General features: G+C 40.2%; 1 protein-coding gene across 1 annotated transcript in view; it reads right to left on the minus strand.

Moving 5' to 3' along the window:
• Nucleotides 1-454: 454 nt before the first annotated feature.
• The window catches only part of st14 (ST14 transmembrane serine protease matriptase), a 30,240-nt gene continuing 16,903 nt past the window's right edge, over nt 455-13,791 (minus strand). Inside the window, exons 8-19 of the mRNA XM_077576784.1 lie at nt 11,017-11,156; nt 10,828-10,931; nt 10,449-10,558; nt 9,260-9,390; nt 8,797-8,901; nt 6,368-6,475; nt 6,164-6,277; nt 5,620-5,739; nt 5,049-5,229; nt 4,143-4,411; nt 1,730-1,866; nt 455-1,638 (exon numbers count right to left, since the gene is read on the minus strand). Of these exons, the coding sequence (XP_077432910.1) occupies nt 1,477-1,638; nt 1,730-1,866; nt 4,143-4,411; nt 5,049-5,229; nt 5,620-5,739; nt 6,164-6,277; nt 6,368-6,475; nt 8,797-8,901; nt 9,260-9,390; nt 10,449-10,558; nt 10,828-10,931; nt 11,017-11,156 (1,681 nt within the window). The 3' untranslated portion in view covers nt 455-1,476. The remainder of the gene's footprint in view (nt 1,639-1,729; nt 1,867-4,142; nt 4,412-5,048; nt 5,230-5,619; nt 5,740-6,163; nt 6,278-6,367; nt 6,476-8,796; nt 8,902-9,259; nt 9,391-10,448; nt 10,559-10,827; nt 10,932-11,016; nt 11,157-13,791) is intronic.

Genomic DNA, 13,791 nt, shown 5'->3' on the forward strand with positions numbered 1-13,791 from the left:
GACCAGACAAAAAAATAAATAAATTCGGTGATGATTTATTTTAGATTAGATTTTCAGCTTAATTGTAGCATGCCATGTTCATTTTGAAAATCTGGTCATTCTTAAGACGACTCAAAAATACTACAGAGTGACTACAACACGAGTCCAAAAACATGCAAGATTTTTAATGGGATTTATCAACATGACGCGACGCCTCTACTGTAACATTTTTATTATTATTTTTTTTTACTTTAAATCGCAGCGACTTTTAGGAAAGCGGCATATGGATCGAACCTCAACCAAATCGACAGGGAGAGTTGCCGTGGGCCTGTGGCCGAGGCTAGCTCACGTAGCATGACGTCACATCAGCTCACGTCATAAATGCACAGGTATAAATAAAATATTTAATCATAAGTGCGTTTGGTGAAATTAATAGTATACTGTTACACATGAAAGAGGAAATTCAACGAGAAAGTGAGGAACATATTTTAATTACTTTTTCATATATAAAAAAATTATTAAAAAATAAAAACATACTAAACCAAGCCCATAAGATCACTGCCACATAGTGTACAATGCACACAAAAATATTTGTCAACAGTAAATAGTTGTGGATTCTTTGTGACATTGTGTGGAAACAGATGTTCAATCAACAAGTATTTGCCCCCTTCAATAAATAATATTCCAAATTTAGGCTCCCGACAGTAACATTTTCATCAAATTAAAAAGTCATGTACGTAGGTAAATTGTAAAAGAAAAAAAATGAGTCAAAAGATGTTTACGTTTGTCAAACAAATATTACGATGGATGAGAGAAAAAAAAAAACTTGCCCATAACTGTGGACCAACACTAAACAGCTGTCCAGTAGAATAATTTTGGGACTGAATATCACAGTTGGTGATTTTTAAATTTTGATCAAAACATGTTAACATGTCTTTCCAATTTTTTTTCCAACTTTGGACATTGCAACAACAACAAAAAAGTTGCCTAACTGGCAGAGCATTTTGTTACTTAAAATAATTCTTAAAGTCATATAAAAACGTTGCTTCAGAAATCTATCGACAGTGACATGATGGCTATAAACAAGCATTAAGGATTCTGTTTTGGCAAGTAAAACTCCAAATGAAGTAATTAACAAGATATTAAAGCTCTTCAAAAACACTCCAAAAATGTTAAATTATTTCTCCAGCGTCGAACAGTAGGAACAAATTTGCAAAAAATGCAGATGATACTCATCTTTAGATTTGTATCTTTGTGTGAGGATATTTTTATTTGTAAACAATGAAAAGACACCGAGGTTGATTACAATACCAGATGTGAGTCAATGTGGCCGATGTGTGTGTCATAATTGGAGTGGGGGGGGAATAAAGTGCTTGGAGTCATTCATGTGTAAGTTTGGGTCCATGCAATGTCTCACCAGTCTGCTGCTGTTAAAAAATGAAAATAACAATGTTCCATCTCCACGTACTTCCCCGCCACCCCCTCCTCATCACATGATCAAACGCCCGTCTCTTTTCCGATCCATTCTCTCAGCTTGGTGACGCGAGTGTAGACGCCGGGCTTGTTGCGGCGAGCGCAGCCCTCGCCCCAGCTCACGATGCCGGCCTGGAACCACTTCCCGCTCTCCTCGAAACATACCAGGGGCCCTCCGGAGTCTCCCTGGTGAGCGAGCGAGGTCATAAAAGAAGGGTTACGGCTTTGGCGCTGGCGGTGAGAGCACTCGCAAGGGTGTGAAGAACATCCATCTCACCTGACATGCATCAATTCCTCCTTGTAAGAATCCGCTGCAGAGCATCCGCGAGGTCACCTGGCCCTCGGTGACGACGTTGCACACAGAGTCGTTGATGATTTTCACCGAGGCCTTCTGGAGGAGCTGCGCCTTTTGACCTGAGAAAAACAGGACAAAGGGGTCGGCGCTCCGCAATGTTCGCCCCTCAAATCAAAGGTGTTAATGGGCCGGATTAGTGTTAGCTAATGAAGGTTTAAGAGGCTTCCCGGAGGAGCGGCACCCGTCTTGATGTATGGATATGGGGAAAGGCTTAATGGAAGAGAGCAGATTAGAAAAAGATGAGAGGGAAGAGAGGCAGGAGAGAAGCACGGCGTGATGCGAGAGAGAGAAAGAAGCAGGACGGACATGAAAGGAAGGAAAGAGGATGGGATGAAATGCGAGAGATAAAAAGAGGAAGAGAAGAATGATGGAAGATGAAGGGCTGGAATGAGGCGCTCATTGGGAGAGGCAGAGGGGAGGAGTGAAATGTCTTCATTTTGACGAGTGTTGGATATGCAAAGTGGGGGAACCGACACGTACGCGCGCACGCCAAGTACTGGGTCAACTGTAATCGGGGAATAATAGCTGAAATGTACGGAATGGGTACAATAACTACAAGGGATGGGCCAGCACCGATATTAGTATCGTATCGGGCCGATACCAGGGCCTTATTTCAAGGAATTGGTAATCACAAAAGTGGCCGATACATTTTTCAATCAAGAACTAGAAAAGAGAAAAAAATGAAATAAAGAATTGACATAAATTTCATGAAATTTTAAGGAAAATTATTTGTTTTTTACTCATTGACTCTCAGCCATTTTCACTGGAGCAATGCTCTTCACTTCCGGCTGTTTTACTGTATTTTGACAAATTTTGCAAGGCCCACAGAATATTGTGTTCTATTGCTATAAAAATATGGAACCTACCAAAAGAAAGATTAGAGCATCTTTTTTCCATCAGAAAAAAAAGTATATTTCTATTTGTTTCCATTTTGCAGTAATTAGCATTCGAAGTGTCATCATTATTCACAAATCTGTTTAAAACAGTGAGAAAATAGCTCTTTGCATCATGGCCGTGGTTGATCTCTTATACTCTGCTGCCACCTGCTGGCCATTTTTTGTAACTACCACCATTACTTTAAGTGACCTCTTCAGTTCAGAGGCTGCATCAACCTTCTGTATGTTCTAGCATTAAAAAACATTTTTTTTTAATTTATAAATACGTCTTTGGGTCCATGGTAATATCTAAAATACGTATTTATACGTTTTTGGGAGCAGGTGTGGGTACTCACGTCATACCACTAGGAACTAGAAATTTAAAATGAGAAAAATTGAAAATTGAAAAAAAAAAATTGCCATGAATTTCATGGCATTTTGAGGAAAATGCTATATTGGGATATATCAGTGTTTCCTTAAAATTATCTGTCAGGTTTTTTGGGGGGGGGGAAGGGGAGGATTTTATGTATCAAAATTACTAGTGATATTAGTACTTGATATTGGTTATCGGTGAAAAAAAAAAGTGGTATTAAACATCCCTAAACTACGTAAAGTACTAGTAGTATTGGTACTTTGGTGACTGACTACTCAAGAGTCGAGTACTTGTATTGGGATCATTCTGGGGAAAAAAAAAAAAAAAGTTGTATTGAACATCACTAATCAAAAGTACTAGTAGTATTGGAAATTGGTATCCGTATCGGTAACTACTCAAGATTTGAGTACTCGTATGATATCTGTTTGGAAACATCGCCAATCAAAAGTAGGCTATTAGTAGTATCATACTTGGTATCTGTGACTACTCAAGAGTAAAGTACTTGTACGATATTGTTCTAAAAAAAGTGGACTCAAACATCCCTAATCAAAAGTACTAGTAGTATCTGTATTTCGTATCAGTGGGTGCTCAAGAGTTGAGCACCTGTACAGTATCAGACTGAAAAAAAAGTGGTATCGAACATCCCTAATCAAAAGTACTAGTAATATTGGTACTCGGTTTTGTATCGGAGACGACTCAAGTTGAGGACTTGTATTGGTATCGATCTGAAAGGAAGTGGTACCAAACATCCTTATTCCAAAGTTCTAGTAGTATCTATACTAGGTATTGGTATCGGTGACTACTCAAGAGTTGAGTACTGAAAAAAGTGGTATTTAACATTCTTAATCAAAAGTACTAGCAGTATCGGTAGACTTGAGTACTTGTACTGGTATTGGTCAGTAAAAAGTGGTATCGAACATCCTTAATCAAAAGTACTAGTAGTATTGGTACATGGTATCGTTGAGTACACGTACTAGTATCGGTCTGTAAAAAGAAAAAGTGGTCTAAAGCATCCCTAATAATTCCCCAAGTTAAAAATAGTGCAGGCGCAAAGACGGAAGCAGAACATCCAATGTATGCCGAGTACCTCCTTCTCGCAGCGCGCCCCAACCCGTGACCGAGCAGGACATGCCTGCAGGGAAGACGTGGGAGGGAGCGGGTAGGCAGATGGGTTGGATGGTATTAGTCCATTCCAGAGGCTCGCTGAGCTCCAGCAGAGCAATGTCATAGTCAAAGGTCATCTGGTTATAATCCGGGTGGCTGATGATCCTAATCACGGGGCGGCGCTGGACGTCTTCGTGCTTGTACTGGTCCTGCATGCCGCTGTACGTTTGCCAGTTGCTCGCAATGCGATTTCTGGTTCAGCAAAGAGGATGCAAAAGGTTATGCGAGCGCAACAAAGCTGTGAAAAGATTGAATACTTTGTGAAATCAAGAAATTCAAGTAAACATCATTAGTCTTCACAAGGTGCAATTTGCATTCATTGTTTCGTCGCACTGTCGACACTCCTTATGATGATGTATTGGGAAGGAAAAGCTATAAGTGATTCCCATTTGTGGGCTTGTAAATAATTTGATTAAATAATGTTGTTCTATTCTGCACATATCAATATTTAGTGCAAATCTGCAGAAACAATCCACTTCCTGCTCAATTATGTTGAAGTGCCTTCTGCAGTCCAGCGTGGATAGTGCTCCACCTACAGGCCACTTTTAAGAGTGCAGCTGTGTCCTTCCTCAAAATGAGATGTAAATGTAGGCCCCCCAAGGTTTTTCTGAATTAACTCTATCATCAGGGGCTCTTTTTCAGACTTTGAAATTTATATAATTTGTCCTCTGTTATGCATAGTTCAAGCTTTTTTTTTTCCCCCAAGAAGGGTGCATAATGAGATCTGATAAAATGTCAAATATGCGATGAATAATAAAACATGATAACAGTATGCACAAGAGATCCCCTCTGTGTTTATACATTAAGTGTATATATAGCCGGGACTCACGCTGGGTCGTGATTAACAAAGCAATGGGCAGCTGAAAGGAGCCACTTTTCAGAGATGATGGAGGCCCCACAAACGTGCCCGTAGGTCAGGAAGTGCAGGCTGACCTGCCAGGGCCATTCGCCCAGCTCAGCGTTTTGGCCTCCTACGATCCGGTTCAGTTTATACGGCCTGGTGCCACATTCTGGGAATGTGCGGAGGAAGGAAAAGAGATGATGATGATGATGATGATGATGAAGAAAATTAGATCAAGATGCCTTCAAGCTATTCTGTCTATTAGGAACGCTAATAAAAGGCAGAATGTCACATTACGTGATCAAAAATTAGGAACATACACCAGCCATACCCTGCGGCTACATCTGAATAAAGAAATTATACAGATAAAAGCTTCTTTCAAAGACTTAAAAAAATAAAGCAGTCAATGCCTAGGGCTTTTTTTTTTGAAACAGTCAGATGCACAGCTCAACACTGCTTTTTTCATAATCTCCTTTAAATGACAATAGGGAGATTAAAGCCACTTTCAGCCCAATACTGAACATGGTGACGGGAAATAAAGATGAAGACGACGACTTACTGCAGCTGGCCTCGTCCGACTTATCGGCGCAGTCGCCGACGCGGTCGCATTCGGCGTTGACTTTGTTGACGCACTCGCCGCTCTCGCACTTGAAGCTGAAATCGGAGCAGATGCCCGGCGCTGCGGCGGTCGGGTGAGGACAAGCGGCAGCCCGCATCAAAACACATTCACCATTCAAATCGACCGACAACTCCGAGCAAAACAACGGCGTGCAATCAGCCAGACTTCAAAGTGAGCAAAATGCATCGTGATTGAGGAGATTTCATTGATTAGGTGTATCGAGTGGGCTTTAGTCACACAAATGAAAATAAGGAAAACTAAAGCGTAAACCAAATAGAAAAGGAAAACAGGAAGAAAAATGTGCATAGTGAGAAAATATATTAAAGGAAGCATTAAAGGCAGCTTGCTTTGTAAATCCTCAACCGGCACTCCGGCACACTGTGGATGAAGCACTTAATGGCTCGTGTGACATGCTTATAAATCACTCTGCTGTGGATTTTCCAATGCATGACTGAGCCGCGAGAAAATAAGCGGCAGCGCTTACAGGTTTTACACGAGGCCTCGTCACTGCCATCCATGCAGTCCGTTCGGGTGTCACACACGACGTCCTGAGGCAGGCACACGCCATCGCCGCAGCGCCACTCGTTCTCCTCGCAACCTGGATTCAAAAGGCCCGAGATATTAGAAGTAGCATGGAAGAGGGCACAACAAAAACAAAACGAAAAAATATTCCGCTTGGTTGACTTACCGCAACCTTCCTCGTCGCTGCTATCCCCGCAGTCATTAACGCGATCGCAAACCCACAGATTCGGTTTGCACAAACCGTTGCGGCAATTAAACTGGTCCTTGTCACACTCTGGGGGAACACAGAGTCACATTTTAAGTATACGAGGAAGGAAAACAAAAATAAGCGCTTGTGGCAGAAATGGCTCCAAATATACATTCACATACATTTAAAGCTTTTAACATCAACAACTCAATTAGTAGAAAGTTAAGTCATATTGGTGGTTGGCAGACATTTGCAAAGCAGGGAAACAGATCTGTACACGCTTTGAGGAAAGTGTCCGAGAGACATCAACCAGCAGACTAAAAAAATGCTATTTGATGTCTGGTAACAGCAGTCTATCCTTTTTATTTTCTCCTAGACTGTGTGGAACAATTTATTGGGCATGTCTCAATTTTTCCATTTTAAAAGACATGTTGGACAATTCTATGGTCGTCTTGGGATTCATTTTTTTTGCTTTTTCTTATCCTATCCAGAGCCTTGATAACGATTAAAACTAAAATTGACATGCAGATTCCAAAATTGTGGTCGTTTTTTTTCTAGCACGTCAAAGTTTTTCGCCACAGCTTTCCCCCCAGATAAGTAAAATTCCAATGAGTAGCTGTAGTAAGAAGTGATTAAGGCTTTTCTCTTAACCTTGTAACCAACCAAGGGCATACCAACTTGACGTGATAGAGGAAAAAACAAGATCAGTTTTAGATTCTGCACACAAAAAATTGTTAAAAGCAGATAACATCTCAAACTAAACACAAATTGTGTTTCCCAGTGTATTCAAAGTAGTGTTAATTTTAACCGCCATTTTAAAATTTCGTCTGAGTTTTTGTCCAGTTTCAAACATAGGCAACCTCATCCTGTTTTTATTTAGTTGACTATAAATCTAGCATTTTAGTCTTTATTTTAGTCCAAGAACACACAATTTTATTCATCTAGTTGTAGTAAACAAAAACTGTCAACGTTTTAGTCAGGACAATCATTTAGCCCCTGTATTTTTTGTCAACAGATTATGTTGACCATTTTGGATCTAAAACGATTTAACATAAATTTTCTCTCATATTTTGGATGAAAAACAACTTTACATACAATTAGAGTATACCAACAAGTGGCTACTATGGCTACATGCTATAAAATTATTAAATTAGCCAGCATTAATTAGCGGTCGGGTTAACATTATTGTTGGAACGTTATAGCCGTTGGATTAAGGTTACGTTCTAACTTGAATTTACTTTTTTTTTTTTGCCTTTCATCATGAATCCACCTCCTGTCTGTAGCATGTGTTTGTGCATGTTGCACTCGCTAGCTGCAGATTTGAAAGTTGAAACATGACAGTATCACAGTGACAGATTAGCAGAAACAGGATTTTACAAAACCATATATTTTTTCCTGTTTTGTTCATTAACTAAAATGTCCATAAATTTTAGTCCAGTTTTTAATTAAGTGAAGTACATTTTTGCTTCGTCTTCATTAGCCGACGAAAATGGATACCGATTTAGTCCCTTTAATTGTTTATTAACGAGAGTTTTAGTCTAGTCTAGTTTTTGTCCGGTGAAAAACGTATATTTTTGTTTAGTTTTCATTGACGACATTAACACTAACTCAAAGTTGAAAAAAAGACACAGATGAAGTTGACCTCAGTTACACCCTACAGCCTTATCTCTTTGACTGCCAAAAACGTTAAATAACGTTTAGTAAAATCCTACGGAGGAGTGCCAAAGACGTTAAAAGACGTTTGTTTCAAAACAGAGCATTTGGGTGAAACTAACCATTTTCTATTGTTGATTACTGAAAAACGGAATAAGGTAGAAACAAACTTTTATTTCTGATGAAAGATGAGAGTCCAATCTTTCATTTGGTAGTACGTGTGTTTCCATAGTCCAAACACAAATTTTTCTGTGGACCTTGAAAGATCAGTCAAAATGCTTAAATCGGCTGGCACCCACGGCATCCCTTTTCTGAAAACGTCTGGCAGTCAAAGAGTTAAGTTAGCAATACTAAATACATTAAAAGTGGAGATGGATTGTTTTTATTTTTAAACTACTGTTGTTGTTTTTTCTTATGTTCAAAAGGAAGTGGTACCTTGTCGCCTCGTCTTGACTTTGTTTTCCACAAAAGTTAAACAAAGGTGATATTTGTATACATTTGGCATGTACCGTAACAGACCACAATTAAGCTAGGTCTGTGATTTTTAACAAACTATATACTGTAAGTGGTCCCCACAAAAAAACTGAAGCCCAGTACCAAATGCCCCATGGTACCAGATCAGTGGTTGGGGACCACAAGATATAATTGGAACCTAAAAAGGTAAGAAAATCACAATCTGTTTCCCGTTCCCTGTCAAACAAAGACAACTTTGTAGAAACTCATGAGATAGGCGATTGTTAGGAGAGGAAACGTACTGCACTTCATCTCGTCGCTCATATCGCCGCAGTCGTTCCAACCATCACACTTGAGTTCTTTGGCGATGCAAATACCGGATGCGCAGGCAAACATGCCGGGGCAAGCTGGAGTAGAACAAAAGCACAAGTGAAAAGCATGGGAGTGACACAGTATGTTTACGACTGTCATGTTGCCATCCGCTCATCCCCCATTGATCAGTGCAATTATGTATCCATTTGTGAAGATGCCATCAAGGGCGGAGGGCTTTCAAGTGGAGTGCTCCGGAGTGACACTGGCATAAAAAAAAAATGGACCCAAAAAAAACAACCGCTCAGTATTGCTGGAGTTTCACTGATGCACTGTCGAACCCTTTGTCAAGTCAGGCAGCCACTTCACTGCCACCGCTATAATAGAAGGCTTTTGTCTTGTGTGCCTGCAAAGTAGCATGCAAATCTTCTCACGCTCAAGGGACTTTTAACTCACGGTTTCCAGGATCGTAGGCACTGTACTTGGCGCTGAAGCCTTTGTCGGTGTACGACTCGTCGGAGTGGAAAGTCACTTCTAAGGTATTAGTGGTGCTGGTCAGAGCCAAAGAGGAAAGCTTGCCACAATACCTGGTGCAAAAAGCCAATCATATATTTCATACAACAACAAAAAGTTGGCCATTTTGCGTTTTGTCAGTTACACTCAGAGGATACTTCAGTAGGTACTGCACAAAACAGTAATTAGAGATGTATCGATATCCAAACATCACAATATGATAAATATCACGATATGAAACTCGCGATACGATAATGAGCTCGATATTGTGAGGAGGTTGGCAATATAAAATATAATAACCGCAGTGACGGAGAAATAGGCTTGGCCAGTCATTGTCATGCAGTTTGGCTGAGTGGGTCAAAAGTTGTTTTTTTTACTAAGATGTTGAAAAAAAATTGCTGGTCCACAGTGGCCAAAACATTCCTAATTAAAATGAAACTGCACTAATACTCTAACCACCATGATGAGGCTAGAACTGCACAAATGGAATGCAACCTGCCTTTTTAAAAGATGTGCTACTTCTAATATTGTAATATTACTACGATATTGTGACAATTTTAATATCACAATATCACTTGTTATCGTTACATCCCTATTCATCACAAGATCTATGTTGACAACTCATCAGTTAGATGTTGATTTAACATATGGGGCCATTATTGTGCCAAAACCCTATACAAATGCCTATTTTGATCCACAAATATGCAAAAAGTATTTGTATTCGTAATATATCTCTAACCTGTAAACACCAGGGCTTTTGATTGGCTGTAATTTTACATGTGACTTTTGTCAGTCCTGCCATACAGGAGTCACAAAGGCGTGTGGGGATTTGCAAATACGTATATGGAAACTATATAAATAACAGTTCCATTGTTGGCTGCAATCTAGGCCATTGACGGTGTTTGTTTTCTTGTCTTGCCGTCCGTGAGCGAGATGAACTGCACTGCATAATACAGCAGTAGTAGTTTCTATTATTATTATTTTTTTAACTCTAATGGAGTTAAATGAGGGAACCAAATTATAAGAAACATTTCCAAGGATGAAGCCATTGCATTTTGGTAAAATAAAAGGTACCTAATGTTATGCCCAGTGAGTGTATGTTTACATTAGACAGTAGTGGGTGAATTCATACTTTTTGCCCATGACTTGCACATAATCTTTGTGACACACACGAGCGTCCACCCCAGGCTCTTTCATTCGGAACAGGGTGAACTTCACACGCACCTTTTGCCCAGCGGGGACCTAGAGTAAGTACAGAAGCGTTTGTGTCATTACAGGCTTATTTACCGCAATTGCGCCCGCATACACAAAAACATGCAGCTTGTAACACTTGTAAGCGGATGCATATGAGCCGCAGCTCAGCTCCATCTGCGGCAGCCTGACAGATGAAGATAGAGGAGATACTGAACAGCTTGGCTTCTAGAATGCTGCCTCAGCGTTCCTCTTCTGGCAGGCTGATGGAGGAGGAGGAAACTGCGGGAGGGGGGGTGGGGTTGGTCATTGCTGCAAACCTTGATGGTCCACTTGCAGTCCACAGCAGGAGGATAGAAACTAGGGTAGAGCGGGGAGGTGAAGACTCCTGCGTTGGTGGTGAGGACGCTGCCGCAGGTACTCACTGAAAACAATGCAGCACTTGTTTCATCTCACATCAGCAGGGACGTAAAAAACGACGAGGTGGCATCATTTGTGTGCTTATTTACCTTTCGATTTAGGGAGGGCTAAGAACGATGCCTGAAAGCCGGGCCGCTGGACCTCACCGTCAGTAATCAGGTTGACGAGCATGATGTTACCAGACGACACCACCTCGAGAGGGTTCGAGGGAGGTCTGTGACCACACTGCCTGGTGGACCCAATTAAGACAATATGTATTCGTTGCCTCTATTTTTCTGATCATGTGAAATAATACATTCATAATAAATATGTACAGTGGCTATGAAAAGTCTACACACCCCTGTTCAAATGCCTTTTTCTTGTGATATAAAAGGAGACCATGATCATTTCAAAATGAAAACTACAGACGCTCCCCTACTTACGAACATTCGAGTTACGAACAACGGTACATACGAACATGTCTGCGCGCATGTCAAAAAATGTTCGGAAAGAGATGCTGTAAGTTAGATTTTGTATTGCGCACCCTTTTCCGAGTACTGTAGTGCTTCTTTCCGCCGCTAATACCGACGCTTGGCGCTGTGAGAGCTCACCCAGCATTGGAGGCTCAGCAACGCGTCGAGGAGGAGGAAGAAGAAGAAACGCCTGTCGCTCATAGATAAAGCCATCGCACTCTTCGAGCAGCAAGACCCAAATATTGAACGTTGCACAAAGGTTGCAAATCAATTGAATGATGCCATACAGTGCTACCGCATCATTTATGATGAAAAAAGAAGAAAACTGTGCAATCGTCGTTAGATCGCTTCTTTCGGCCAGTTTCTAGTAAATCCTCCAAGGAAGATACTCATCAACCCTCATCTTCTTCTCCGCGACCCTCAACTTCTTCCTACATTGAAGTTACGGAGGAGGAAGTAACTTTTGAAGCCCATTCCAGCGACGACGAAGAACCTCTCTCTATGATATAAAATCCTCCTCTTCCTCCTCCTCCTCCTCCATCAAATCCTTAAGCATCGAGTACATCTTCCAAAAGTAAGTTAAACTTCATTTTATTTATCTTATTACGTACATGTACATACTGTGTGTGTCTCTCGCTCTCTCTCTCTAACATACGTAGTACAGTACTGTAAGTATTCTCTTTAAACATAAATTATAATACAAAATATAGCACTGAAGCAACTTACGAACAAATTCACCTTACGAACGATCGCTCGGAACGTAACTCGTTCGTAAGTTGGGGAGCGTCTGTATAAGCAAGGTGGCCCGCCAGGCTTATAAAGCAATGAGGGAAACCCTGCTGTCAGTTTACCCCCCCCCCCCCCCCAAAAAAATTAAGAAAAAGCCTACTATTTAGTGTTAATTTTGTTAACGATAACTAAACAAAAATATTCTCGTCAATACACATTTTTCTCCGGACAAAAACTTGTCTAGACTAGATTAAACTAGAACGCTCTTTAATAAACTAAATAAATTAAAAAAAATTGCTGGGACTAATGCTGCATTCGAGGATGGTTGGAAGTCGGACCGAGTTCAAACCAGGAAGTGTGTACGGGAACGCCCCCCTTGAACTCGGAAATTCCGCCTGCGATGTCAGAAAGAAAAAAAAAATACCCCGACTTCATCGACAGTCTGTATGAGACTTCGCTCTACGATGGCGACCCCTTTGGAAACACAGACCGTGAATGGTCAACACAATTTACTCAGTGTGCCGGCATCTCCCTGCATGAAATTATACGGTGAACTACTGAACTGTATGGAATGCTTTTGAAATAAGATAAAAAACAATAAATTGAAGCAAAATTGAGAGAAGGCAAGTTTGCTGAGGTCAAAGAGGTCAAAATGAGTTTTGAGGACCAACGTAAACAATTTATCGCTAGCCGCCATTTTGTTTTTTCTACCTTGCCTCTAACGCTTTTAGGTCAGAACTGGGAAAAAAACAACTCCGATATATCCAACTTCCGACCATCCTCGAATGCAGCATAAATCAGTATGCATTTTTGTCGACTAATGAAGACGAGATGAAAATGAATGCACTTAATAAAAAAACTGGACTAAATTCTACGGACATTTTAGTTCATGAACAAAGACGAGACGAATATTATATAATTTTGTGAAATCCTGTCTCTGGTAATCTGTCACTGTGACACACTGACACACACCCTTTCAAATCCGCAGCTAGCGAGTGCAACATGCACAAACAGATGGGAGAGACAGAAGGTGGTTTCATGGTGAAAGGTTAAAAAAAAAAAAAAAGAGTAAATAATAGCTATAAGGTAACATTAATCCAACAGCTATTATGTTCCCACAATAATATTAATAAGACAGCTAACTATTGTTGACTGAGTTACTAGTTTGTAGCATGGAGCCATAGTAGCCACTTATTGATTTACTGTAATTGTGTGTCAAGTTGTTTTTCATCAAAAAGACGAGAACATTTGATGTGAAATAGTTTCCGATCTGAATTGTTCAACATTATCTGCCAACAAAATAATATACAGTTTGTATATATTATAGTTTGTATTATATTATAAAATGTTTACTAAAACTAGACAAATAAAAGTATGTTTTCGCTGACTAAAATAAAGACGAAAATGCTAGATTTATAGTCGACTAAAAGTTAACTCAATAAAAATGGGATGAGGTTAACTTGCTATGATAAAAACTAACAAGCGTGATTGAAACTGGACTAAACTAAGACTAAATTGAAAAATGTCTGATCAAATTAACACACCAGTACAAGTGAACTTTATTTGGGTGAATAAGATGCACTTCAAATAGTGGCAGATGTGTGTTGACGCCCATTTAACACCAGTCTCGAATGTGATTGGTTCATTCTGAACCCCGATTGAGTTACACAGGATGTCGTTGTG

This window comes from Vanacampus margaritifer, chromosome 9 (genome assembly GCF_051991255.1).
Source record: "Vanacampus margaritifer isolate UIUO_Vmar chromosome 9, RoL_Vmar_1.0, whole genome shotgun sequence".
NCBI lineage: Eukaryota > Metazoa > Chordata > Actinopteri > Syngnathiformes > Syngnathidae > Vanacampus > Vanacampus margaritifer.